This window comes from Cryptomeria japonica, chromosome 11 (assembly GCF_030272615.1).
Source record: "Cryptomeria japonica chromosome 11, Sugi_1.0, whole genome shotgun sequence".
NCBI lineage: Eukaryota > Viridiplantae > Streptophyta > Pinopsida > Cupressales > Cupressaceae > Cryptomeria > Cryptomeria japonica.
Window position 1 is genome coordinate 443,623,938 of NC_081415.1, and position 27,003 is coordinate 443,650,940.

At 40.5% G+C, this 27,003-nt stretch overlaps 1 protein-coding gene across 4 annotated transcripts in view; it reads right to left on the reverse strand.

Annotated features, from left to right (window-relative positions):
* Positions 1 to 27,003, reverse strand: part of LOC131041425 (uncharacterized) — a 205,135-nt gene that overhangs the window by 130,730 nt on the left and 47,402 nt on the right. For 2 of the 4 annotated variants that reach the window (XM_057974511.2, XM_057974512.2), the window contains exons 3-4: positions 8,825 to 8,887; positions 8,473 to 8,504 (exon numbers count right to left, since the gene is read on the reverse strand). In XM_057974511.2, coding sequence (XP_057830494.2) covers positions 8,473 to 8,504; positions 8,825 to 8,887 — 95 coding nt within the window. Of the gene's footprint in view, positions 1 to 8,472; positions 8,505 to 8,805; positions 8,888 to 27,003 lie in introns of all 4 variants that reach the window. The other 2 variants (XM_057974513.2, XM_057974514.2) reach the window with 1 other exon arrangement.

The window sequence follows — 27,003 nt, forward strand, 5'->3', positions numbered from 1 at the left end:
TCAGGTGTTGGTATTGCTAGTGTTGGTGTTAGTATTGGTGCTAGTGGTAGTGGCAATGACAATGGTAGTGTTAGCATTGGGCCTAGAGCTATTGCATCTAGGTTGGACTCATATATTTGCCATGCACTACTCTAGGTTACGAACCATCACTTGAGAGGATGGGTTGGAACAAAGACATACATGATGTAGCTACACGTGCAATTGGAGAATTTTAGTACAATTGCACCATTACATTCCATGTAGCCAAGCAATTCTTTTTTGTTTCTTTTAAAATTTATAGCTTGATTCTTTGTCTCTTGAATTTTTATATTTAAAGGTATGTTGAATTCATATTTAAACTCTCCATTTTACAATAATTATTTTATTTGATTTATTTGTGACATTTGAGGTTTCCTTATTGGAAAAACATGGTTGATGCAGGGCCCAATTTTTATACAAAAGGTGGTTGATGTGATAGCCACAATAGAGGAGCGGCAATTGATATGGAGGAAATGTTGCACCATCATGACCGATGGTTGGATTGATAGAAGAAATAGAAAGTTGCTAAAAAAAATTGTTTCTTCCAAGTGATTGTACTTCCTAAAATGCAATGATTTAGTGATTAATGTTTTCAATTTATGCTTTATTAAATCACTGATTTTGTTTCCTTTTTAGGTAGCACTATTCATCGAATCTATTGATGCTAGACATACCAAAAATGCCATATTCCTTTGTGAAGCTTTAAAGGAAGTCCTAGCTATGATGGGTGTGGAAAATGTGGTGCAAGTCGTTATGGATTTTGCAAAAAATTATGTTGCTGCAAGTAGACTACTAATGGATTGGCACCCATCATTATTTTGGACTCCATGTGTTGCTCATTGCCTTGACCTCATATTTGAGGATCTTGGCAAGATTGATTGGATCAAAACATGTGGGGAAAAAAACATTTGTAAATTCATATACAATCACACGGATCCTCAACCTAATGAGGCAATTCACGAGGAAGAAGGGCTTGGCTTGTCCTAGAATAAGCCGATTTGCAACGAATTTCATCACATTACAATCCTTGCTTCAATGAAAGGGAGCTTTGTGCTGATGTTAGCAGCAGGAGATATCTTTCTCCTGACTGCCGTATTCATCATCAATAATTCTTTGTTTAATAATCTACTTATCGCTGACCTTCATCTACGATTTCTTTTCTATTTGTTTTACTTCATGTTAATGTATTAGTTAGTATTAATTTCTTTAACTAATATTTAATTAGTATTGAAAGAGTGTTGATCGGATATATTTATCCTTATCGCACCCTTTGGTTGACGGGGTACCCCGATTGGGGTCATGTCCCTTCATTTGTCCTTGGACGGGTATATCATTTGTTCGATCCAAGCTTTAGAAGATATATCGTGGTCAAAGTATATGCTGCATAAATTCATATAATACTCAATAAGAATTTGCTGTATATATGTGTATGATATTCATGGAGATATAGCTGTGAATATTCTGTATTATCTTCAAGGGTTATTTGCTGTTCATATACTGCAATCCCTGTGTATCCCTTGCTGTGCACATTCGTGTAATACTGTCGAAACAGATCTACCGTGTGGATCATCAATATATATATATATACTGTGCACATTCAGATATAACTTGAATATATACACTGAGGTTTTTTCTTGCTAGAAGTCAACAGACTGAAAAAACTTTCAAACCAATCTACATCCTCAGAATATAAACATATTACTTCAGAATTGATTCAAAGGAATATTATTCTGAAATTCTGAAAAATTAAATTCTGATCCAAAACTTAACATGGTATCAGAGCAGGTTTAACTTAACATGCTCGATCAGAATTGTTTAAACAACAGAGAATTCATCTACTCTTCTCATCTAAGGGAGTTTTATCCGAGTCTCGAAAATGGTGAATGGACTCAAGGTTGAAGATAGACTTGATGGTGCCTCTAACTTCACCTCTTAGAAGTTTAGAGTCCTAATTGCTTTAGAAGAAAACGATATTCTTGAATTTGTCAAGAAAGAAATACCCGAGCCTTCTGATGAGGCTGAGAAAACACAATGGAGAAAGAATGGCATAAAGGCCAAGAAGATATTAATTGATTCCATAAAGGATCACCTTGTACCTATTATATCCAAGTTGAAGACGGCCAAAGCCATGTTCAAGACTCTACAAGGCATGTATGAGATAAAGAACACCAGTAGAGCTCTTGCATTGAGGCAACAGCTTCATCACATTAAAATGGCTAAAGGAGAATCTATCATCTCCTTCTTCATGAAGATCACCGAGTTGAAGGATCAGCTACGTGCCATAGGAGATGAAGTTGAAAACAGAGACCTAGTTATGTTGGCTTTAAATAGTCTTCCACAATCTTGGGAGCCCTTCATCCAAAGTATCAGTGGAAGATCTAAATTGCCAAAGTTTGATCGCCTTAGAGAAGATTGCATTCAAGAAGAATCCAGGTTGGCAGCAAGAGGTATTGGTCGTAGCTCTCATAATGAAGACAACTATGTTCTTGCTACCCAAACCTCAAAGAGGAAAAGGAGAGAAAGGAGAAAAGGAAATTTCAAAAGAAATAAAGACAGAAAATCAGATGCTGCTCCTAAATCAAAGAAGAAGAAGGATCTCTCTCATATTCAGTGCTTCAGATGTGACAAATATGGGCACTTTGCTAGTGATTTTCCAACAAGACCAAAATCACATGCCTCTACTGAGAATGTGGATGATGTCTATCCTCAGAAAGAACCAAGAGATGACTCAAGCGGATTTCTATTCATTTCAGCTCTTTCAAGCAATATCCCAACCAACAGTAACACTTGGTTGATTGATAGTGGCGCTTCACGACACATTATAGGATATCGAAAGCATCATTTTGACTTGGTGGAAAGAGAAACCAACTTGAAAGTAATAATTAGAGATGATGCTTGCTATTCAGTGAAAGGTGTTGGTACCACCTCTCTACATCTAGACTCTGGCATCCCTCTTCACCTGAGTGATGTCTTGTTCATACAACCTATCAAGAGGAACCTTGTATCAATTTCAGCTTTGGAAGACAAAGGATATCAAGTTGCATTCTCAGAAGGAAAAGTTCTTGCTTGGCCAAAGAACTCTAGCATTAAAACATTAAACAGCTAAGGTGATTGGTGTTCGCCAAGAGAGTCTATATAGACTTTCTACTAGCCCAACTCAAGCATTGATGCATGATTCTACCAGTTCGAGTGAGTTATGGCATAGGAGACTTTCTCACCTTCACTTCAGAGCTCTTCTGTCAACGGAGAAGATGGTTACCGGCCTTCTGAAACTCAATCAGGAACATAATGGTACTTGCAAAGGATGTGCAATGGGTAAGAATACTAAGGGTCCTTTTCATAGTAGTGAAAGTAGATCAAACTGTATTCTAGATTTTGTTCGTTCTGATTTATGTGGTCCAATGTCTATGGCATCCTTAAGTGGTTTTGGTATTATGTAATTTTCATTGATGACTACTCTAGAAAAACTTGGATTTATTTTTTGAAGTCTAAAGAATCTGAAGAAGTACTTGAGAAATTCAAATAATTTCAGGTTCAAGTAGAAAACTTGTCAAGAAAAAGGATCAAGGTTCTAAGATCTGATAACGGAGGAGAATACACCTCTGGAAGCTTCCGTAATTTCTGTATTGAGGCAGGGATTAAGAGGGAGTTTTGTGTTCCTTACAATCCCCAACAAAACGGAGTTGCAGAAAGGAAGGATAGATCTATAGTTCAGGCAGCCAAAGCTAGGATCCATGATCAAGACTTACAAACCTTTCTTTGGGCAAAAGAATCCAGAACTGCAGTATATGTTCAGCATCGGAGCCCTCATCGAATATTGGAGAGTATTACTCCTGAAAAAGCATTTACAGGTGTGAAACCTGAGGTTAGTCATTTGGGAATATTTGGTTGTCCTGTTTATATTCATGTGCCTAAAGATAAGAGATCTAAGATAGAACCATCTGGCAAGAAAGGAATATTTGAGGGTTACAGTGAATCTTCAAAAGCCTACAAGATCTACATTCTAGGACAAAAACAAATAGAGATCAGCAAGGATGTCTCTTCTGAAGAAGATGTTGCATGCAAAAGATCTAAAGGTTCATACATGGAAATAGATAATGAAGACCAAGAGACTCCTCAAGACATGGACATTGATCATACTCCCGAGATTCAAAGGGAGTCTACTGAACCTAAAGAGGCTATTGATCCAGTTGAGCCTTTGGAACCTACAGATGTTCCAAGAGATATTACTATAGGTCGAAAGAGACCTCTATGGGCTAGAAAAACTATGCAACATGCAAAAAAGTATGCAGCTCCTAGAGGCACATTCAGAGAAAGAAAAAGACCACACAAGTTTTCAGGATATGTGGCATCAATGAGTCACATCATTGAATCTGAACCTTCCAGTGTTGAGGAAGCATGTGTTGCTCATTGCCTTGACCTCATATTTGAGGATCTTGGCAAGATTGATTGGATCAAAACATGTGTGGAGATAGAAAAAAACATTTGTAAATTCATATACAATCACACGGATCCTCAACCTAATGAGGCAATTCATGAGCAAGAAGGGGTTGGCTTGTCCTAGAATAAGCCAATTTGCAACGAATTTCATCACATTTAAAACCCTTGCTTCAATGAAAGGGAGATTTGTGTTGATACAGCAGGAGATATCTTTCTCCTGACTGTCGTATTCATCATCAATAATACTTTGTTTGATAACCTACTTATTGCTGACCTTCATCTACGATTTCTTTTCTATTTGTTTTTCTTCATGTTAATGTATTAGTTAGTATTAATTTCTTTAACTAATATTTAATTAGTATTGAAAGAGTGTTGATCAGATTTATTTATCCTTATTGCACCCTTTGGTTGATGGGGTACCCCGATTGGGGTCATGTCCCTTCAATTGTCTTGGACGGGTATATCATTTGTTCAATCCAAGCTTTAGAAGATATACCGTGGTCGAAGTATATGCTGCATAAAGATTCGTATAATACTCGATAAGAATTTGCTGTATATATGTGTATGATGTTCATGGAGATATAGCTGTGAATATTCTGTATTATCTTCAGGGGTTATTTGCTGTGAATATTCTGCAATCCCTGTGTATCCCTTGCTGGGCACATTCGTGCATTACTTCAGAATTGATATATTTCAAACGAATATTATTCTGAAATTCTGAAAAATTAAATTCTGATCCAAAACTTAACACTTTGAGGAGCAAGTTTGTTAGTGAGTAGTTGACTTCTCATCGTAAGCGAAGACCAATGAAGGGGTTGATGTGGCAAATTGGATGTTTGACGAGAAAAGCTTTTGGGTACCTGCTGCAAAGATTGTTAAGGTAAATTTAATAATATTCATTATTTTCTTTTATTTGCTTATTTTGTTCACACTTATGTTAATGTTTCACAATAAATGCAATTCATTGAGCCTTTGGTAGCCCTACGAGTTGCTAATGGGGAGAAGCCCACAATGGGCTACATATATGAGGACTTAGATAGGCCCAATGAGGCCATTAGATCCATTTATGCAGGAGTTGAGGCTAAGCATCATCCCATTTGGGAAATCATTGATAGGCTGTAGGATCCTCTGACCCATAGACTTCTAGATTTTGTTTTGATATTTGTTTAAAACTTTTGATGCTATGGATTTCGTATTCCATAAATTTTGTATACATTTGACAATATTTATATATCTAAGTGTGTTATTTTCTTTAGCTAAAATTTGTGTTTATACTTACGTGATCGATGTATACTTGTATATGTGATTAAATTAGCTTCTATTTGATGATGTTATTGTTTCTTTAAGAATTATTATTAAAGGGTGCATGAAACAAGTTTTAAATCCTTAAAAATCTCCAAATTTCATGGTTTTCTCAATTTGCTGAGTTTGGGCGTTGAGTCTGAGTCCATGTCCAAAATCAGCTTGCGAATCCAAGAGGAGTCCAAGTCTTATAACTCTGCTTCAAATAAACTACAATATTGATGCACAAGAAAATTTTGTACGAATTGCCAAAAATTTCTACTAAATAATGCATTAACTAGGCAAGAAATGAGGATGCATGATTATGATGCAGTTTTTCTTTGAGGTAACTATGTTTAATAAATCTCATAAATATTCTGTAATGTCCCCTTCTCACTGATGTTCTTTCAGAGGTCCATTAGCCTATTCCTGAGACCCGTAGGCTAGGTGGAATGAGTAATCAGGGTCTAGCATCGATGAAACGAAGACTTACTATTTTTAGTAAGTCAGGGGATGACCGTTCTGGTGCCATTGTCCGACCGAACACTCCTTGCTTTGCCTCTGGACGCGATGATCATATTTTTCTGAGCATTAATTCTTGACTTACTATTTTTAGTAAGTGGCTGGGTGGCACATTTCTATTTTTGGCAGTAGTCAGGGGTTTGAATTCTGCAGCAGTTTGTGGTCGTCCGGGTTCAGTTTCATCTTGGAGGTGATAATAATCAGTGCGGGAGATATTTGCAACATAATTAAATATTATTTCCTTTCCTAAGGTTAATATTTAATTAATCTATTTATTGGATGCTGGTTTATTAAATTTGGGATTAATGCCTGTTTAATCCTAAGTTGGGCGAAATTCAATTATTTTATGGGATGTGAAATGTTTTTTTTAAAAGGGGATATTATTTCACTTTACATCGCCATTTTTGTGCCTAAGTGTCCAACGTGGGTCCTCCCCTCTCTTGGGCGTGACTTTTGACTTAGGGAGTTGGGCGCTACTCTTGGGTCCACATGAAAGTGGAATGAAATTCAAATGCAAGCGTGGAATTTGGAGGGATGTCATTTGGATTTGAAGAATGAAGTTATAAATATGAGGCTTGGGTTCCCATTTGCACCATCTTGAAAATCTGTAATGTTATGCTGCCGGATTGGCAACAGAACTTGAGGCTTCGGAGTGCGTCTCCCTAGTGCTACCCGGTTTCGTACTTGAAATACAGTACCTAGCTGTGCCTTGTATTCTCCTATCGCTTTCAGAGCTTTTCCATAGACATCTTGGTGTTGCAACGATTCTGGACTTGCTGGTTTTGCCTGTGGCTGAAACACATTTTTGCTCACATCTCTCTGTTGGAGCGGCTGATAGTTATGGGTATTATTCCTATCTTCCTTCCCAGCACTGGCAAATAAGTTTGTAAGTTTTTAGCCCATTTGTTTGAGTATTGATTTAATTGTGCAAAATCGAAATTCCTAGTCTAGGCGTGGGTTTTTTGGGTTGCATTGGGATGCGTGCAAAATAAAAAGAGGGTTGTTTGGGGTGTGGCTGTGATTGGTTGTCATTGTATTGGATGTATGGTGGGATTGGGCTTGATTTGAGTCAATTCGGGTAAGCATTGAGTGAGTTATGAGTATTTTCATGTTTTCATGGGCTGCTGGAACTGTACTTTCAGCCTGCAGAGCAGTGTAACAGAAAATTACAGTATTGTGTAGAAATCTGCAGTTAATCTTCTCATCTCATCTACTTATTGTAAGGATTGTTTCAGTAGTACTGAGCATCCCATTCTATCTGCTTATTTTTGTACTTCCCACTGCATAAGTGGAAGAGGCTGGCTTGCCGCCTTCTCAGTTTTGTAATTCAGTTTTCTTTGATAAATAGTCCTCCCGCTGAAATATGCGGTAGAGTGATGTTTTAATGTAATGTCCTCCCGCTGAATAAGTGGTCGAGTGATAAAGTTCAATGTTTTGGTCCTCCCGCTGAAATATGCGGTAGAGTGATTGTTAATGTAATGTCCTCCCGCTGAAATACGCGGTAGAGTGATTGAACTTCTATTTCTTGTAATAGTTCCCTTGGTCGGTTTACCGCCAAGAAGTTTAGTTTCTATCCTGCTGGATAAGCAGAAGGGGATGGCTTGCCGCCCATGCAGTTGTAATGTTCAGTTTGTTTATTGATGCTGACGATCCTCGAAACACCGTATGCTCTCACCCTCCCAGTCTGGGCTCTCGGTGAACAAAAGGTGTAAGGGTTCCCTTTAGTTGTTTTGCTTATTACTCTAACCTTAACGGGTAATTGTTGTGGATGAATTGCTATTGGCCTGAAAAAACAAAAAAAAATTTAGTGGGATATTACATATTCCAATATCCTTTAAGCACATTCAGTCAATGAAATTAAGATCAAAAAGTTCTTCTATTTGATAAATCATTCATTTTGAATGGTTTTAACCAATGTTCCACGACCGCTGGGGACGGGGAGACGGGGGGACGCGGGGACGGGCTTTGGGGACAGGGGGACAAAGGGAAAAAGTTTCGGGGACGAGTTTCGGGGATGGGGGGACTTGGGCCTGGGAGGGGGAAACGCGTTTCCGTGGAACACTGGTTTTAACTTTTCATTACTAAATCTGTGATTGGAATTAAATTATTGAAATAGCTCACATACGTAAGTGATATACTGATCAGGTATCTGTCATTTGTGTGACTGTGAACAATTGTAGATAACTGAGACTATTCTATGTTAAAAGATACCTTTCCATTCCACCAATACGTTGATTCAACACCTGCATAGAAAATAAATTTGCTTATTTATTATGCAATGGAAGGCAGAGAGTATACATGAAGTAACATGCAAATTTGCAATATCAGAAGTATCCAGGATAAACTTAGTGTCATGAGAGACCTTGCAAAACAACTCTCAACACTTGCATGCAAAATACAGGTGAATTTTGGGATTTCCTTATGCCAAATGAAAATTCAATACTCAACCTTAAACACAAAACCTGTTTCTCTATGTACTGAGTTTGTCCTATATCTGGTCCAAAACAACACTACAAAAGCTAAAACCAAAAAACCTAAACATACATTTCAAATCAATACCAACCAGAAACCTGATTGACACATGCTGCAAGCCTACTTGATATAATACTATTCGCCATGTCCTTTCCTGCCACCACAATCATTAGTATAAATCAGATAAAGAAATCAATCAGAATCATATTGCCCTATTTCTTGCACATATTATTTTGAAACATGGAACAGAGTGCTATGACCATCTCATATAATGGCTTAGAGACAAACTGTCTCTGCATAAGAACTGAAAAAGAATCAATTGTGTTCTAGGCATCTAGCCAGTCTATAAACAGAGTACAACCTATTGCTCAGCTACACAAAAAAATGTTAGATGACATCATGGACAGAAAAGAAGACTGCATTCCATAAAATTTCCTAAAGCAACAGACATGAATTTCTTGCTAACGCTAAACAATGACTAATTTTTAAAAATAATCCCACCTCAAGAAAAGAGCCTGTATTTCCTGAAATGGGAATTGATAATAATGAATTGTTCATTAGAAAAATGGAAAAAAAAAGACATTTTGTAGCATGTTCATAATTAATCACCATACCACAAAAAAATTGTTGAAAAAACTAGTAGGTTTTCAATATGAACTTATACAAAGTTAGACTTCATCACTTGAGTAAGGATCCTAGGGGTTGGGCAATCTTGCATCACCCAAAGGAGTTCCATTAGTTGTGTTTTGATTTGAAGTGTGTTTGTGCATTTTCATTTTCTTAGTTTTGGGACCTTGAGTGACCACAACTTTACCACAAAGTTCCCCATATGGGAAACAAAAGCTAAAGAAAAAACTTACCTTTATTAAGACAAAGTAAATCATCATTTCATATCAAGCATGTCCTATGAGTGAGAGTTGTGTGAGCTCCATAACAAAACACATTTGTGTGTGTGACAGTGAAGGTGGACGTTACAGTTATGGCCCAAAAAGGAAGAAGATGAGTAGGAAACAACCATGATGGAAAAACATTGCAAGAGGCAGATCGTGCTGAGATGTTGAGAGCTCTTCGAGCAAGGGTTGGTGTCATGGAAACCACACAAAGGAGCAACCATGATGGCAAACATTAGTGATGATGACATATAAGACATTTGGCTTTAATATCGGATTTGAGAAAGAAAGTGCAAATGATAGATTCACCAACGCCTTGATGGGATCAAAAGGCAAGCTAAGGTTTTAACTTGTAAACTACTCAAGTAGCTTAAATCCAAAGGAGCTGATTGATTGAATCACTGAGCTAGAGAAATAAATAGAATTTTAGCAAAGAAAATATCCCAAGGGGTGAAAGACACAAGCACCAAGTTGAAAATCCATGCTACCTTGTAGTGGACCTTCATGCAAAGAGACCATGTCATAAGTGAAAATAAATTGAATGAATGATTCAATAATCGGATGATTACATTGAACGATATACACACGTATATATAGAGGTTACAAGACGATGTTCTATAATTAGAACATAACGTTAAAGTAAAAGATTAAAGAGCTAAAAACTAAATTAAGCTTAAAAGCTAATTAATTAAAAAAAAAAAGCTAAATGCTAAATAAAGCTTAAAAGCTAATTAACTAAAAAGCTAAATGACCATTAAACAAAGAACTAAATATAGGTGACTAAAATATAATTAAATATTCTAATAATAAGGGGCAAGCAAATGATTTCAAGTTGGGATTGCAAAATTACTAACCTTGAGGGAAAGTTCATGCCATCAACTGAACTTGTTTAAAAACCCAAAAATTACAGCAGGAGAGATCTATGAAGGAGAAAACAATAAAGTTCATCCAACTCAACATTTAGGCAATTCACCTAGAAGATGACAAGAACATCTCCAAATTTGCCAATGTGTTGAACATCTCAGTTTAAGAAATGATATGTTTGCTACAAGTGCAGTCCATTAAGGAAGTCTATCAACTAGAGCTTAATGTGGAAGAACATTTTTCCCAAAGACAACGGAGCATGCACAATAATAATAAGTGTAACAGGGGAAAAAAAGGCATAATGAGACAAATGTACACACAAAAGGAGACTGAGCAATCTAACTCTATGCAAAGTTCTAAAAGTGAACATACTGTTGACGGGAATAATCATTATGTTATGTTGTTATATTATGTTTATGTTGTCGTCGGTAATAATGAGTTACGGCGGTCAGTTAGTTAGCCGACGGGTAGGTAGTTGGAGTTGCGACGGTTGTGTCGCACCCCTTCGGGTATTATATATTGTGTACCTTTTCTTGGAAGTAGGATCATGATAGTCGTGTCAAATGTAATGTTATAAGCACTTGATGTACATGGACTGTTGAATTAACATAGAGGCTAGTTATTTAATGTATTTCCATTATGTTTTGTGCATTTCCTTTCTGCATTTAACCGTTTACCCGAGAGGGCAAACATTTGGCGCCGTTGCCTGGACGAACTCGGGAACGGAAGACACGGATGGCGCACAGACACAATGGGCCTACCCGTTGGTGAAGTAAACCCGGAGGCCGACGACGCGCGGACAAAACTTTATATAGGAGAAGACACGGTAACGCGAGAATTTTCAATTTTGCTCCAGGTAGCCATTCAGACCTACGTCCGACGAGAGGCGGCAGAGGCAGAAATCCCACCACGTGCCGTGTGGACAGCGCTGGAGGTTAGCCCGGCAGTAAACCGGTTGATGAACCACCTCCCCCGGTTGCTTGCACAGGCATCGCTGGCACAACAGGCCCGCCTGGAGGAGATTGCCCAGGAAGAGCGACGACAACAAACCCTGCAACGCTACAAAGAGAACAGTCGACGGGAAATAGAACGAGATGGCGCCAGGCCAGGAGGAAATTGAACCTTGTAATAATCCCGACACACTGCTGATATAAATTGTGGCCGAAAGGCAAAATAAAAATAAAAATAATAAAAGTTTTTTTGTGTACATGGCGTGTGTTTGTTGTGTATGGAAGTGACTTATGCCCAATAGACTAAATAAGGACAAAAATAAAAAGATACAGAGTGACGAATGGGAAGTGGCACAAATCGCATTGAATCTCAGACAGCAGATAGAACGAAGGCGTAGGCTAAGGCAACTTGCCGAGGGACGACCGGCCGAGGGGTTGCCCGAAGGGAACCCAGGAGGTGTCACGGAGGTTGCGGAGGCAGAGATAGACGGAGAGAACTACACTGTCTACACTGTTGTAGGGCTGCCAGAAGGAGTCACGGAGGGTGCCGAAGGAGAACTCTACAGTTCGCCAGAATACCACCGTAGGGAAAGAAGCCGCGAAGAGTTGGTGGAACAAACAAGGCGAAGTCTAAACCTGATCGACGCTACCAGAGACTTGCTAAAGAATTTGTCCATTTCAAAGGACAACCGGAGGGAGACAACGAAAGGTGACGGTACGACCAAAGGTGCCGAGGGAGCACAAGGGTACCGTACGGGAGGCAATTTGTATGGTTTGGTGTCAGCAACTTTTTCCGGAGGACCCATGAGTGGAGGTTCAGTTGCAGGAGGCGGAGGATCGCCAGGTACAAGCACACAAGGAATTAGAGGAGTGAGACCCAGCGGTGGGATGGCGAGTAAACAAAAATTGCCAAAGTTCACAGGGGAGGGCAAGGAAGACCCCTTACGGCACTGCCGTACATGTGAAACCATTTGGTCCGCCAACGGAGTAACAGACCAGGATGACTGGGTACAACAGTTCCTAGCCACGTTACGAGGAGTTGCCATAGATTGGTACTTCGATGTGGACAAGCAAAAAGTGGCCACGTGGGCCAATCTACAAAAGGAATTCATGGGAGTTTCGGTTGCTCTGTGATGACAATGAAATTGTAACGGAGATATACAGTACCAAACAAGGTACCAGGGAGACAGTACGGGCATACAGTCAGAGGTTGAAAGAACTCTTGGGTAAAATGGAAAGCCAACCCGCAGATGGATTGAAGAAACGATGGTTCGTTGAAGGGTTGAAATCCTCCCTACGGAGGAAGATGAAAATTGTACCACGTACATCATATGACGATGCCTATAATAGGGCGATGGACCTAGAGAGCGAATACAAAACGTCAAAGAAGAAAAGTAATAAATATTCATCTGACGATGATGAAGACTCTGACGGGGAAAGCAGCAGCAGTGGCGAATCGAGTAAAAAGGTGCACGCTCTCCAAAAGGACATGGAACGAATGTTGAAAGAATTCAAAGCCATGAAGGGGAATACAAGTAAGACTGAAGAAAACAATGTGTGGTGTACCGACTGTAGGAGTGACGGACACACCAAGGGGTCCTATCCCAAGAAGGCTTTCTGCGACATTTGTCAGATTGCGGGACATTTGACAAAGGAATGTCCCTACAATATGAAAACCAGGAGCCAACAAGTTCTCTTCACGCAAGAGCAGACGGCCGTCGGAACTTCGCAAACCAACACAACGACATCATCTGGAGGTTACCGGGACAACAGACGCGGCGGTGGAAGGAATAGCAACAATAACAATAATGGAAGCCGTATCCAGTATGACGCCAAGGGCCGACCAATTATCCAATGTAGGGCCTGTAATCAGTGGGGGCACTTCGCCCGTGATTGCACAAAGGAAGCCACCCCTCAGCACCTCTGCCGTTGGTGTGGGCCAGGCGACCATGAGGACGCAAATTGCTCGCAGGCAGGGGTTAATCTCCTCAACATTGAGAAGGCTGAGAAGACTGGTGAGAAAGAAGTACTAGCGATCACCCGTGCCCAGACGAAAAAAGCCACTTATCCCGACCCCCGTACGAAGGAGAGATTACGGGAGGCAAAGGCCAATATTGAACGTGAGATGACGACCGAACGACAGGACAACGAGGTGGCGAGTACATCATCCCGTACAGAAGCGGAAAATAACATCATTGGGCAAATATTGTAGATGGAGGTGCCGATAAAGGTAAAAGACCTTCTAGACTCTATGCCACAATTGAGGACTGCCATCCTCACCAATGTGCAAAGCACCGCATTATCGAGTGCACCACAGGTAGGGGTTCCCGCCACCGCATCGTCGAGTGCACCACAGGTACGAGTTCCCGCCACCGCATCGTCGAGTGCACCACAGGTAGGGGTTCCCGCCACCGCTTCGAAGAGTACACCACAGGTGGAGGGTTCCGTCAGCCCTTCGACTGACCCGATGTTATTAGCCTTGAGCAGTGGTAGACACCCAGCTGTGGTAGAAATGGGTATCCGTGGGACCATTATGAAGGACACCATTGTGGATGGGGGATCTGGGGTGAATGTACTACCAGAAGAAACATGGAAGTGGCTGGGGAAGCCCACCCTATGGCCACCCACATTCAACCTGGTGGGAGCGGACCAACACGGCATTAAGCCACTCGACCTGTTGATGGCCCAGCAAGTGACAATTGGTACGCAACCATTTTTGTTAGATTTCGTGGTTATTCCCTCGAAGAAGAAAGGCTATGACGCCATCCTGGGGAGAGCGTGGTTGATCAACGCGAGGGTAAACCACAACTGGAAGAAAAATACACTTTCCATGGAGAAGGGAGGGCGGAAATATACCATTGACCTACACACCCAAGATGTTGGCGAAGAGCTCGCCTCTTCAGACTCGGACTTAGAGGACTCTAATAAAAGGGAAGGGGGTCCCGATGAAAGCAAGGGCAAGAACGCGATGGAGCCGAACAGTGAAGGGGTGCTCGAATTGGAGGGATGTTCTGAAGATGAGGTATGCTCACTTAACGAGCTCTTCCACTGGCAAATGGAGGATTATGAAATGTTCCAAAGCTACAGGCTCGAAGTAGAGGAACCAGAGCAACCAACAGAGGTGTACCTGCCGGAATACAAAGAATATTGGAAGGGAGATGCCCCAAACCCTGGCGACGTAGAGAATCCGATGAGTGTTGGCAACGATTGGAACCCTATGTGGAAGACCGCAGTCTTCAAAATCTTTATTATTCTTCTTCTTCTTATGTACGGGAAGGAGGTCGTGGTCCCTGTAGAATTTGTGGTTCCAGGCCTTCGGATGGCCATGGAAAATAGACTTGCCACCAACGGGTACAAATTGAAACCCTACCACGCGAAGCGCGAAGGGGACCCGAGAGGCCGGACGGACACCCGAGAGCCCAAAGGGGGACCTGAGCGGATGGAAGGGGACCTGAGAGGTGAGGCAGGTGACTCAAGAGGCACAAGACCACAATAGGAGACCCTTGGGCAAGGAAAACTAAGAAGGATGAAGGGCGATCTCAGAGACAGGGGACCCCAGCAGAAGACTCTCTAGCAAAAAAAAAAAAGAAAAAAAAGAAAAAAAAAAAAAATCGTATGGTCGTACGGGTCAGCTGACCGTACGGAAAAAAAAGGAGAAGAAAGCCACGGTCGAAACACCGTACGGTAGCACCACCGTGCGGTGGCAACGCCGACGGTGGGGCCACCGGCGGTGGAACCACCGTGAAGTGGCAACACCGGCGGTGGGACCACCGTGCGGTGGAACCATCGTACGGTGGCAACACCGGCGGTGGAACCATCGTACGGTAGCACGTCCACCACCGTGCGGTGGAAACCACTGCTGTCGCAGAGCACGAAGACATAAACGCAGCCCCCGCACAAACAAACACAGTCGTACGGTGGAGGGTGTTGACCGCACGATCGGAGGTGCCAGTGCTGTTGTTGACCGTACAGGAAGGTTGTATGGCCGAGATGCCATCGGGGAAATTACAGTGCCAAAAAAAAACGACGACGGCCAAATTTAAAATGATTCGTTGGAGTTTGAAGCCAGGACACTGGAAAAGAAGGGTTTTTGGCATCTTAAAATATCACTGAAATGATGCGCGCCATGGACTTTCGTGGGGTTCTGAAGGTTGTAAATTGGTGTTGGCGGCGGGGGCACTGCCCCTCGACCCCGCCCTATACTGCGATAGGGAGCGCACCTGGGGCGCTGCCCCTCGACCCCGCGGGGGTGCTGCCCCTCGACCCCGCTGGGGGCATTGCCCCCAGGCCCCAGTTTATTTTGAGCTACAGAAGACCACGGGAAGTGTTGTGGTTGTCCGTATTGTGAGAAAGAAGCCTGCAGCTAAGCATTGGCGGGGAAGCCATAAGCCGTAGAGGGAGACGGATTTGGAGGTTGGGAACAAACAGAGTTTGAGGGAAGGCATTGCAGGTCCGCACAGTTGTATGACACCAGGGAGTTATTCAGTTCAGTTTTTAGCCTTTGGGGAGTGTGATGGAGGATTCGAGGTGTCTCCTAGCATTTGTGCCAGCGGATTGTGGCCACCTCCAGGCATGACTGGTACGCTTTGAGGAACTCGGCGTATGTCTCAGCTGGACGTGAGGTTGCCTTGGTGGATGCACAGAGGGCTCGGGAGGAGCTGACCACCAGGTTGGAGGCAATAGTCGCGTGAGACTTAGTTCAGCGTACCTAGGAGTTGGATGCCAGGAGAGCAGCATGGGTGGCTATCGAGGACAAATTGGCTAGGGAGACAGTATCATTTGAGTAGCAGTTGGTGGAAGCTGAGACAGAAAAACGTGTTTTGCAGACAAGTTTGGGTTAGGCACAGGAGGACTGTGATGGCAAAGGAAGCAATATTGGTGAATTCCGCACTTGAGCATCGGATGGTAGAAAAAAAAAGGGTTTTCAGGCGAGGACGCAGCAAGTGTATAAGATCCGGGCCCGACTGGCGTCAGTAGTTCCTGCCGTTCATCTCTATTTTGTATAAGTCGTCGGAGTCGACTTCTTTTCTTGGGGGGGATGATGTTGACGGGAATAATCATTATGTTATGTTGTTATATTATGTTTATGTTGTCGTCGGTAATAATGAGTTACGGCGGTCAGTTAGTTAGCCGACGGGTAGGTAGTTGGAGTTGCGACGGTTGTGTCGCACCCCTTTGGGTATTATATATTGTGTACCTTTTCTTGGAAGTAGGATCATGATAGTCGTGTCAAATGTAATGTTATAAGCACTTGATGTACATGGACTGTTGAATTAACATAGAGACTGGTTATTTAATGTATTTCCATTATGTTCTGTGCATTTACTTTCTGCATTTAACCGTTTACCCGAGAGGGCAAACACATACCTCTAGCAAAGGTGGAGGTAAAGGAAAGAACTTCAAAAGAGGCTTCAATAGGACTAACTATAAATGTGGGCAAGTGGTTCATTGGGCTTTCATGTATCTAGAGACAATGCATAAGCTAGGTTGTGTTAAGAAGAGTGTTAAAATCATGCAATTTGTAATGTCCCCTTCTCAGCAGTAATCAGCTTAGCTAACTGTTAGCCTATTCCGAAGACCCATAGACTAGTCGGAAGCAGAAATTAGGGTATCCTACATCTGGGAGGATGTTTTTGCATTTTCGAAGGCTTGCATGTTGGAATTTGTTAGTTTGGGTTTTGGATTCCTTCTGCGTTTTGAGGAAGCTTTGCAATGAGGGTACATGCATAACAAGTTATGGTGTTTGACTGACTTACTATTTTTAGTAAGTGGAGGCAAAAGCAGTCAAGTTCTTTGGGTTTTTTGGGGTTTTCTGAGAGCTTTGCAATGGTATAACATGCAAACCAATCTAAGGACCTTTTCGGGACTTGCTATTTTTGGTAAGTTTGGCAGGTGCCTAGAATGTGGTAAAAATCACTTTGGAAACACTTACTATTTTTAGCAGTGTGCTATTTATAGTTAGTACTATTTTTGGCAGAGGTTCTGCAGCTCAACTCAGTGGCTATTTATGGCAGTATTATTTTGGCAAGATCCTGTGTTCACTCAAATGACTATTTTTAGCAGTTCAGTTCAGAGCTCCAACTTAGTTCAGTTTTGGTGATTTCCAACACTTCAGTCTCTAGCCCAATTTAGCAATAATCAGTATTTGAGTAGAAGGTATTTTTAATATATTAATACCTAGGCATAAGATTATATATTTGATTATTTTATGGATGGACGACTTAGGAAAAGGAGAAAATGATAATTTTATCCAAGTCTACTTGGGCGAATTATTTCACCCTCTTGTTGGACGCCAAAATATAGTGCATTATTATTATTTTATATACTTTATCTTATCTCCAAAAGTTTGACTTAAAGAGGGACATGTTTGGATGCCATATGCTAAAGGGGAAATATGAAATGCAATGCCTAAGGGGTGAAATGAAATGTAATGGAATTTGGATGCCATTTGAGTGGAATTTGAATTTGAATTTGGCTGGCGAAAAGTTTTAAATACAGGCCTTGGGCTTTCATTTTGGTATCCATTCTTGCTTTGATAACGAAGTGTTGTCGAAATTCTGTCAAACTCTTGCTTCGAGGGATGCTTACCTCCTAGTACTTTTAGTTTTGTGCTTGAGAGATAGCGCCTAGCTGAATCTATAACTGTTTCTCATCTAGAGGAGCACATTGGGACACAATGAAGATGAAATTTTATGGATTTATGATATTTGGGAGTGTTGTAGTGTGTTTCCAGGTTGTTGTTTTCCAGTGTAGCTGAAGTATGTTTTCGTTCATAGCTCCTTGTGTGTGTGTCAGCCCGTTTTGAGTGTTTGCTAGATCAATTCCTATGCCATGGGCGATTCATCCTGTAAGTTTTTGTTGAATATTTCGGAGTATTGGATTTTATATTGCAAGTCGTACTTTTCTGTTGTAGACGCCCTTGCTGGGAGGTGTTTGGGTTGCGTGTTATGCTGATTTGATTTGTTGGTGTCATTTTCTCAGTCCAGCCTTAGTCTCTTTAAGCATGGGGTCGTTTGGAGAGTGTTTAGAGTTATTTTGCGTTTGTTTGGAGTGAGATAGAAGTGTTTGTGGGGGTTTTTATGTTGTTGGCTTGCATTTCCAGACTGCTGTTCATTCATATCAGATTCAGTATTTCGAGTTTGAAGTTGGTTTTCAGGTGTGTGAGTTCATTGGTGTGGTGAGTAGGGTCTTGGTAATAAGTTGCAGCTGTTGGTTTGGTATTTAGCATTGGAATAACTATGATGAATCATTTGTAATGCTGGTTAGTAGCATAGAAACAAGACTCGCCCGGACTCGGTGAGTCCGAGTACGAGTCATGCCTGGCGAGTCCTAGGGACTCGGACTCGAACTCGTCCGAGTCTGGCAAGTAAAATCGCCAGACTCACCAAGTTGGCGAGTTTGGCTCAAACTCGCCAAACTCGGCGAGTCTCGAGCCCCAGACTCGGTCGACGTGGGCCAAAAGTAAAACACAAAAAAAAAAATTAGTTTGCAATGTTTTTTTAATTCCGTTTTTTTTTGTTAATTATCTTCTATCCCTAAAAGTGACTTTCATTCCATTCACTTGCAAAAAAAGGAGTAAAGTGAGTTGGGAAGAAAAACAAGGGTGCATAGAAGAAAAAACAGCAAGGAGGAAGCTCAAGTTTTCTTCAATTTGTCACATTGGAGCTGCATTGTGTTTGGATTTGGTGCATCAAGAGTTGGATAGGAAGACTTTGCAGCTCATTTCAACCTTGTTGTAAGAGGTAAGATTGTTTTTTTGAAGATTAGTTTGTTTCTTGTATGCAAAAATTCCATTTTCTATTCATTTATTTTGAAAGTTATACATTTTCTTTCAAAATCTTTTGTATGTTTGTATGTAGCATGCAGTATGTAGTTGTAGTGTTGTACTATGTAGGGTTTGTAAATTTCTTTTTTTTAAAAGTAGGGTTTGACAAACCCTACTTTAGTTTTCTTTAATGTATGTAATATGTATTAATTTTATTTTGTATTTGTAATGTTTTATTGCAGCAAACTTCACTTTATTATTTGCCTCAACTTGAAGTTTCACAAAACTATCCTAAAATGTCTACTTCAGCTTCTAGACCCCCCATTAGAAAGGACCCTGCTTGGAAATATCATGAGGATTTTCCAGGGCAAGGAAAGGGGCAAACAAAATGTATGTTTTGCAAAACAATATTCCATGGAGGTATATATAGGCTGAAATACCATATTGTTGGTGTGCGTGGACATGATGCCGAACCATGCCTAAAAACAGTCCCTAAGGCCGTACGTGAATGTTATGTAATGGTTGAGGAAATTGAAAGGAAAAAGAAACAAAAGGAGGATCGAGAGATCATTGGGAGAGAGACATTTTTAGGAAGAGGGACACAGTTAGGTTGTGTTGGAGGCCCTTCTTCCTTACCTCCATATCGTCCCACTCAGTTTGCTACTGCTGGTGCTTCTGCTTCTATAAGTGGCAGTGCCACCGCCACTTCTCATGCTCCTAGCACTAGTAGTTGTAGTGGGAGTGTTAGCATTGGACCTAGGATTCGTAAATCTAGGTTGGATTCCTTCTTTGTGCCTTGCACTACTCCTAGGTCCCAACCGTCGCTTGAGGGCATGGGTCGGAACAAGGAGCTCCATGATGCTGCTAAAATGGCAGTTGGCAGGTTTTGGAGCTACAGCTGTATTCCATTCTTTGTAGCCAGGTGAATGTTTTACTAACTTTTATGTTTGATAACTTTGATTGTTTTAATTTTTATACTTAACTTCATTGAATTTTTATACTTAACTTATCTCATTGAGTTTCTTTGCGACAGGTCTCCTTATTGGCAAGAAATGGTTGATACCATTACCATATGCAGGGCGGGGTTCAAAGCCCCAAGTGAGTGATTTGAGGGGACCCATTTTGTCTCAAATGGTGGATGATGTGAAGAAGGATTTAGATGAACAACGCCAGATATGGAGCACTAAAGGTTGCACCATCATGACTGATGGTTGGACGGATAGGAGAAATAGAACTCTCCTTAAATTTCTTGTTTCTTCCGCAGGTGATTGATTAATTTTAGTTTCATATAGTCTTTAATTTTTTATTTTTTATTTAATGGTTTATTGAATGATCATTGACCTAGCTTTATTTTTTTATTTCAGGGGGCACCATTTTCATCAAGTCCATTGATGCCTCCGCCCATTGCAAGAATGCCACCTACTTGTTGTCCTCATTTTTGTTTCCAAAAATGAAGGACCACTACATGAAATTTTTGTGAAAAAATGAAAAAAATTACTCTATGGCACACTTCCCGAGGTAGAATTTCGACTAATCCTTGGACTGGCTTAATCCTCAGTCCATCCTCAAACTACGTTTCAATTTCGTCAAATTCTGGGTTCATTTGCTATGTCTTTTCTTCAATTTTGGGTTTTAAAATCCTGACTGCAGGTGGAGAATTTTCTTCAAATTGCAAGTTTTAATGATATTCATTGTTTTGGTTGTTGTAGGGGAATTTTTGGCTTATTACATCTTTCATTAAAAGATGTTACTTGTAATTTGTTTTAAATTTTCCTTTTATAGTTTTTATTATTTTTATTGTTTTTGGTCTTGTTTAGTTAAAATAGGGATTGTTTTTGGCTAAATTACAAGTAAACTTGCAGTTTGGTCCAAAAACCCCTACTTTAATGGTTTTACATGTAATAGGGATTCTAAATCCCCATTACATATGTGCAAGCATTTCTAACTTGTTGTAGGAATTTTATTTCCCTTTTACAAGTAATTAAAATTTGCATTCCTCTCTAAAAAACCCGATTTTATGCATAAAGTGCATTTTTGACATTTTTAAAACTTGCTATTTGGTTCAAAAAACCCGAATTTGCTTTGTAAGTGAAAAAGTCAAAAATATAACTTGCTATTTGGTTCAAAAAACCCGATTTTGGCCTAGTGAGTGAAAAAGTGAATTTTAGAACTTGTCATTTGTTCTAAAAAACCCGATTTTCATTCCCTTATGCATTTCGAACTTGTCTTTTTCTCCCAAAAACCCGATTTGCAAGAAAATCATTTTTGTTGAACTTTTCAAAGCAAATTTTGTGGAAGATTTGTTGGAGGAGGAAGGCGTTTTTGTTTCTACCCTATTTTCATGCATTCTTGGACACTTTTGGAGGTTGTATTGACTGGTTTTTTGCCCCAAATCAGCAAAAATGTGTTTCCAAAATGCCATATTTTAGGGGATTAGAACTTAATGAAGCTGCATTCTTCTAAATCGTTTTGAACTATCCTACCTAGGCGTGGAGTTTGGGATAAGATTTAAGCTATTTAATGATCCATCAAAGATACATTGAATACCACCTTTTTTTTTTTTCTCCACATGATTCCTTTGGCTGCATATTGGAAGTGTTTGCTGCCACGAATCTTCAAGGAGATGAATTGTTTTGGCTAGGAGTACCAAGGCGTTGAGGGTTAAGAAGTTTTAAACATTTTCTATGCCATTGTACTCTTGTTTGCTGCCACGTTTTTCCACATAAAACTTTTTTTCCAAAACGTGGCAAGGGTTTAGTGTTGCAGTTTGTCCTTATTGATTTATTTTGCTTCTTCATTCCAAGGATTGCTGCTTTTTTGGAGAAGCATTTTCGGTTTGAAAAGGTATGTTCTCTTTCCTTTCTTTCCTTCTTTTTGTTATTTTCTTGTTTTCTTAGTTTTCTTTCTTAGTTACATTTTTGCAAATGTGTTGTTCTTCCCCCAAAAATCGGTTTTTGTGAGAGAAATCTTCCCTTAGTATGCAATTTTCGAATTACATTGTTCTTCCCAAAATTCCCTCTTTACTTGTATTCGGGATTTTTAATCCCGATTACAAGTTCGCTGGAAATTCTTATTCTTCCCCTACGGTTAAGGAATTTAACCATTTGTGGTTAAAATCCCAAGTTGAAAAGTGTGAAATACCCCTCTCTTTCAAATTCGGGTTTTAAAAACTGGATTACATGTTGAAGAGTTCTTCCCATTTTCATGAAAATGACTTTCCCGGATTTTCCCATTTCTATCCATTCATGTTCCCCATATCCGCACTTTCCATGTCCGTCATTTTCCGCAAGTCAAAATCTCATTTTCCATCCATTTCTCCATTTGCAATTTTACAAGTATACTTGCATTCATGTTTTAAAACCCCAATTGCATGTATGTTCATTCCAACTTGTATACTTGCGAAAATTTCCCCAAGATCCGAAATTGGTCAAAGTCAAGATTTTCCCATTTCCATATATTTCCCCTCTTCCTCTCACAAAATTGTGAAGTACAAAAATTGAAGTTTTTCCCATTTGGAGGAGGAAGAATGATATTTGCAGCTGACTATGATGTTGCCTTAACTCTTTTAAGTCTTCATCACAGTATTCCAAGTTCACAATCAATGTCAGATTTGTCAGCATCTCCAGTTCCCAAGAAGATGAAATACAGATATGACAAATATCAAAACGAGGTTACACCTTCCCAGGTTTCTTCTCCTTTGGATCGCATCAGAGACACGGAAATAGGGCACGTTGATATGTCAGAATTCGTCAAAAGGGTAGAAGATCCACAGGATAATAACTTGCAGCGGCTGTTGGACAGCCATATCCATCATGCATCTTTTTTCCCGGTGGCTGCCCTAGAACCTGAGTTTGTTCTTGCCTGCGCCAATCATTTTGACAAAGAGTCAAGAGTCATCAAAAATGATGATGGCGAAGCTATAATTCGTCTCGATGCAGATACAATCGAGAAGGTCTTCAGAATACCTCCTGCACTTGTTTAGATGGAAATCTCCAAAAAAAGTGCAGCAAAGTATTATGTGAAGAGGGAAAAAGATTGCAAGCGACATATCAATAGGTGGATCCAAGAACCACGAACCTCCTTCTCAAGGTGGGCGAAGTTGTACCGCTGCGATTTCAAATGGGAGATAGGAGACACCATCACTCTTCTTAGCAGGATGATGGGCCTTGAGCATTCCAATGTCTTTGAGCCATGGATGTACCAGTTCATCATGTTCATACGACAGTCTCATCACATTTCATGGGGAGAAGTCATCAGCAATGCCTTGTGCAAACAACTTGCAGCAGTTCCTACCACCATGACCTTTTTCATGAATTCATATTTGGTATACTTGGCAGCATCACTTAGACACTTTCCAGGTCTTTCTACCAAGGGTGATCACTCACTTATACCAGTTTGGGAGTATTATGACCAGTCGCCATTGAGATCCAACAAACTACATTTCCGAAGAGTCCAAGATGCGTTCTTCGGATATTTCATGTGTCAGTTTGACAGAAATCTTAGGAACAAGAGAGTATCAGATGAGGCATGGGACAAGGTGTGTGAGTATGGATGTTTGTTTCTGCAGTTTCCCACCTTCACCTATATGAGGATAGGATGCTATGGTGGTCAGCCATACATGCTTCCCAGATACCCAACTGATAAGATCATTCTTATGGAGTTGGGAAGATAGATCATGGCTGTCCACACTTTTCAGTCTGCTAAGCACAAGGTCGGAATGGGGATCTCTACCACAAACCCATTGAAAATTGGCCGGTATTCCCTTGTCACATCTGTGAAGGCTAAGGCCATGGAGACTGAATTGCAGGAAATCAAGCTCAAAAGGTTTAAACCTAGAGCCGATTTTGATTATAGGGGTATGAAGGAGAAGACCAAGAAATCCTTTGTGCATGTACATCGCATTGAAGACATCTGGGTAGATCTCCGCACGGAAGCCGAAGTTCTGAAGATGGATTACTGCAGGCTCACTGTTGAGCAAATTGTTGATTTGAACTTGGCGGATATCCCACAAGGGATGATTGATTACGAGCATATACTTGATCCTGAATACATTTCACGGAGGGTTGAGGAAGCTCCACTTCCTTTGATCCAATGGTCGCACAAAGAGTGCATATCCATCCTTAACAGATTTCACCCTATCTTGGCCAACACCAACGCATGGCTGAAAAGTAATGCTGTTAGACTTATAAAAATCAAGGTTGGTAAAGAAGATGATTCTACAGGGCCTCTTGGACGTAAGTCTGAGATTCAGGTTGACAACAAGGAGGGTGCATCATCTTCAGGCACAAGGATCAAGTTGCGAGTCATTCGTGTAGTAGTGCTTCCTCCTGAGGAGACGACAGTTCGTGGGAAGGAAAAATCACGATTCCATGTTCAGGTGATCAATCTAGATAATCCAGAAGAGGGGCAGCAATCTGATGATGCTCCTAAGACTCCAATTTTAGACTCGCCTCATGAGATCATTCCACCAGTTTCCATTGAGAAGCCTCTTTCTCCTCCTAATTTGATTGTGGATGAGTCTCCTCAGAATGCAATTCCCATTTCAGCATACGAGCCATCTCCTGATCATCAACAAGAGAGTGTGTTGAAAGTTCCTGAGAATATTCCTACTTGCATCCAGTTATCAGAAATTGATACTTCCACTTCTAGTTTTGAAGAATTCATGAGGCAATCTTCATGCCCATTGGTAACTGAGCAAACCGTGGTCGCTGTCCAAACAGATATTCCTCCCAGGATGACCACGGTGATTCAAATAGAAACTGCTTCTCCTTTGCCTATGGCTGCTACTGGAGGGGAGTTGATGACTTTGCCTCCATGGCTTAGTTCTTTTACTTCGAAAAGCAAGAAGCAAGAAATCTCACCTGATGCCTTTGATTACCAGCAACTTAAACAGTCCAAATCCAAAATTGCTAAGAAGGTCAAGACTATCTCCAGAGTAACTATTGACAGCAACAAGATGAAGGTAGCTGAAATTGTGGAACCTATTGCAGATAAGCCACTTGAGGAAACGTCAGCTGCCGATTATAAGGTTACAAGGATAGAATTGGGAAAACAGACGCATGAGGTCATAAAACATGATGCTCAGTTTTATGTTGCCTCATTGGTGCAAAGGTGTGATGAGCTTCTAGCGAAGAAAGACAAGCCAGAAGAGGAAAACCGACAGCTTATGGCAGCCATTCATAAAATCACAAAACCTGTTGCTGAAGGGAGTAACTCCATAGGTTCTTCTGGTTCCCAAGAATCAATTCGTGGAGTGGAAAGGGCTGCTCAAAAGGTACAAGCACTGGATTCCTGGGTTGATCAACTTCATGATCTATGTGCACAGGTAATGAAAGACATTTTTCAAATAATGTCTAAGTTGGAGACCATTGAGGAGAAACTGGATGAGACTTCTAATACTTTCAAAAAGAATCAAGAAAGTGTTGAAGGAAGTTTGACAATCTGGCGTACCATGCCCCAACAACAGCTGAGTGTTCTACAGGAGCATGCCATCATCTCTTCCAAGGTCATGTACTTGGAATTTGAAGAACTCCTGGAAAACAAGACCCTTGTTCTTAAATCCCTCATTGAGGAAATTGGTGATGCAAAGAGATTTCGAGGCGAAGTTTACCAAGATATTGTCTCACATTGTGAAAAGGCCTCTTGTAACATAGTAAGTCGGGATGGAGAGTTGATTCCAGAAGAAGAAGTTCTTGTTGATTTACAAATGAGGATTCATAATGAATGGAGGAACGAACAATTCTCAGCCGCTTCAATTCAGACATTGATGAAGCACCAAGCCTTTCTGCATGAAATCCAGTCTATCCTGGATAAAAACAATTCTGCACTCCTCCGATGTCACGACACCATTGTGAAGACCATGGTTGTTGCCAAGAACACCCATGAACCAAATCCTGAGGAACTACAAACGAGCATCCAGAAATTTCAAGGATTTGTGTCTTCACGTGTTAAGTGTTTTTCAACACTTAGTTGAATTTTCACTCTTTTGTAATCTTTAGTTGTAATTTTGTTTTGACAAGTTACATGTAAAAGTATTTTTTGTAAAATGCAAGTTACACATTACTTGCACTTTTGTAATTACATGTAAGGCAACTACAAGTTGTGTCCGATTAGGACTGTAGTTGGAATAACTCTTAGTTAGTTAATGAAGTCTTAGTTAGTTATTGAATAAGTCTTGGTGGTTGAGAGAATCTCTCAAGTTAGTTGGGATCCTCCCACCTTTTTCTCAAGGCTCCTCTTTTATAAATACTTGAGGGGTCTATTGTAATTATCATCTTTTGGGAAAGCAAGCAAAAACTCTACCAAATTTACAACAAGAAGTCTTTGAGCTTATGTATGTGAATTGAAGGTTTTGAAGAATAATAAAGAAGGATCACTCAAGTTTTGAGTCTTTGAGCTACATGTTTGAGTTTGAATCTTTTTATTTCTTCTAAGCAAAGTGTTTCTAAAGGAGCTTAGTCCAATCTAATTTGAAATCTTTGAGCTGCAAGTAGAGAAGATTAATTAAAATAGGAAAATCTCTAGAAGGAGCAGCAAGTCTTTGAGCTTGCGTCTATTCTTGAGGAAAAATTACTATTTGATAAGAAATAGAAGCAAGTCTTTGAGCTTGCATTAGTTCTTGTCTTTGTGTTGAAAGAATAGATTATTTCAGTCTTTGTGTTGTTATCTTTTATTCGTTGTAAAATTTAGTATAGCAAAAGGTAGATAGGACTTCACATAATCAAGTCTTTGAGCTTGATATTGCTATCCCGTCCCGAAGGAAGTGACGGAAGTCTTTGCGCTTTCAGGAAACTTCATTTCC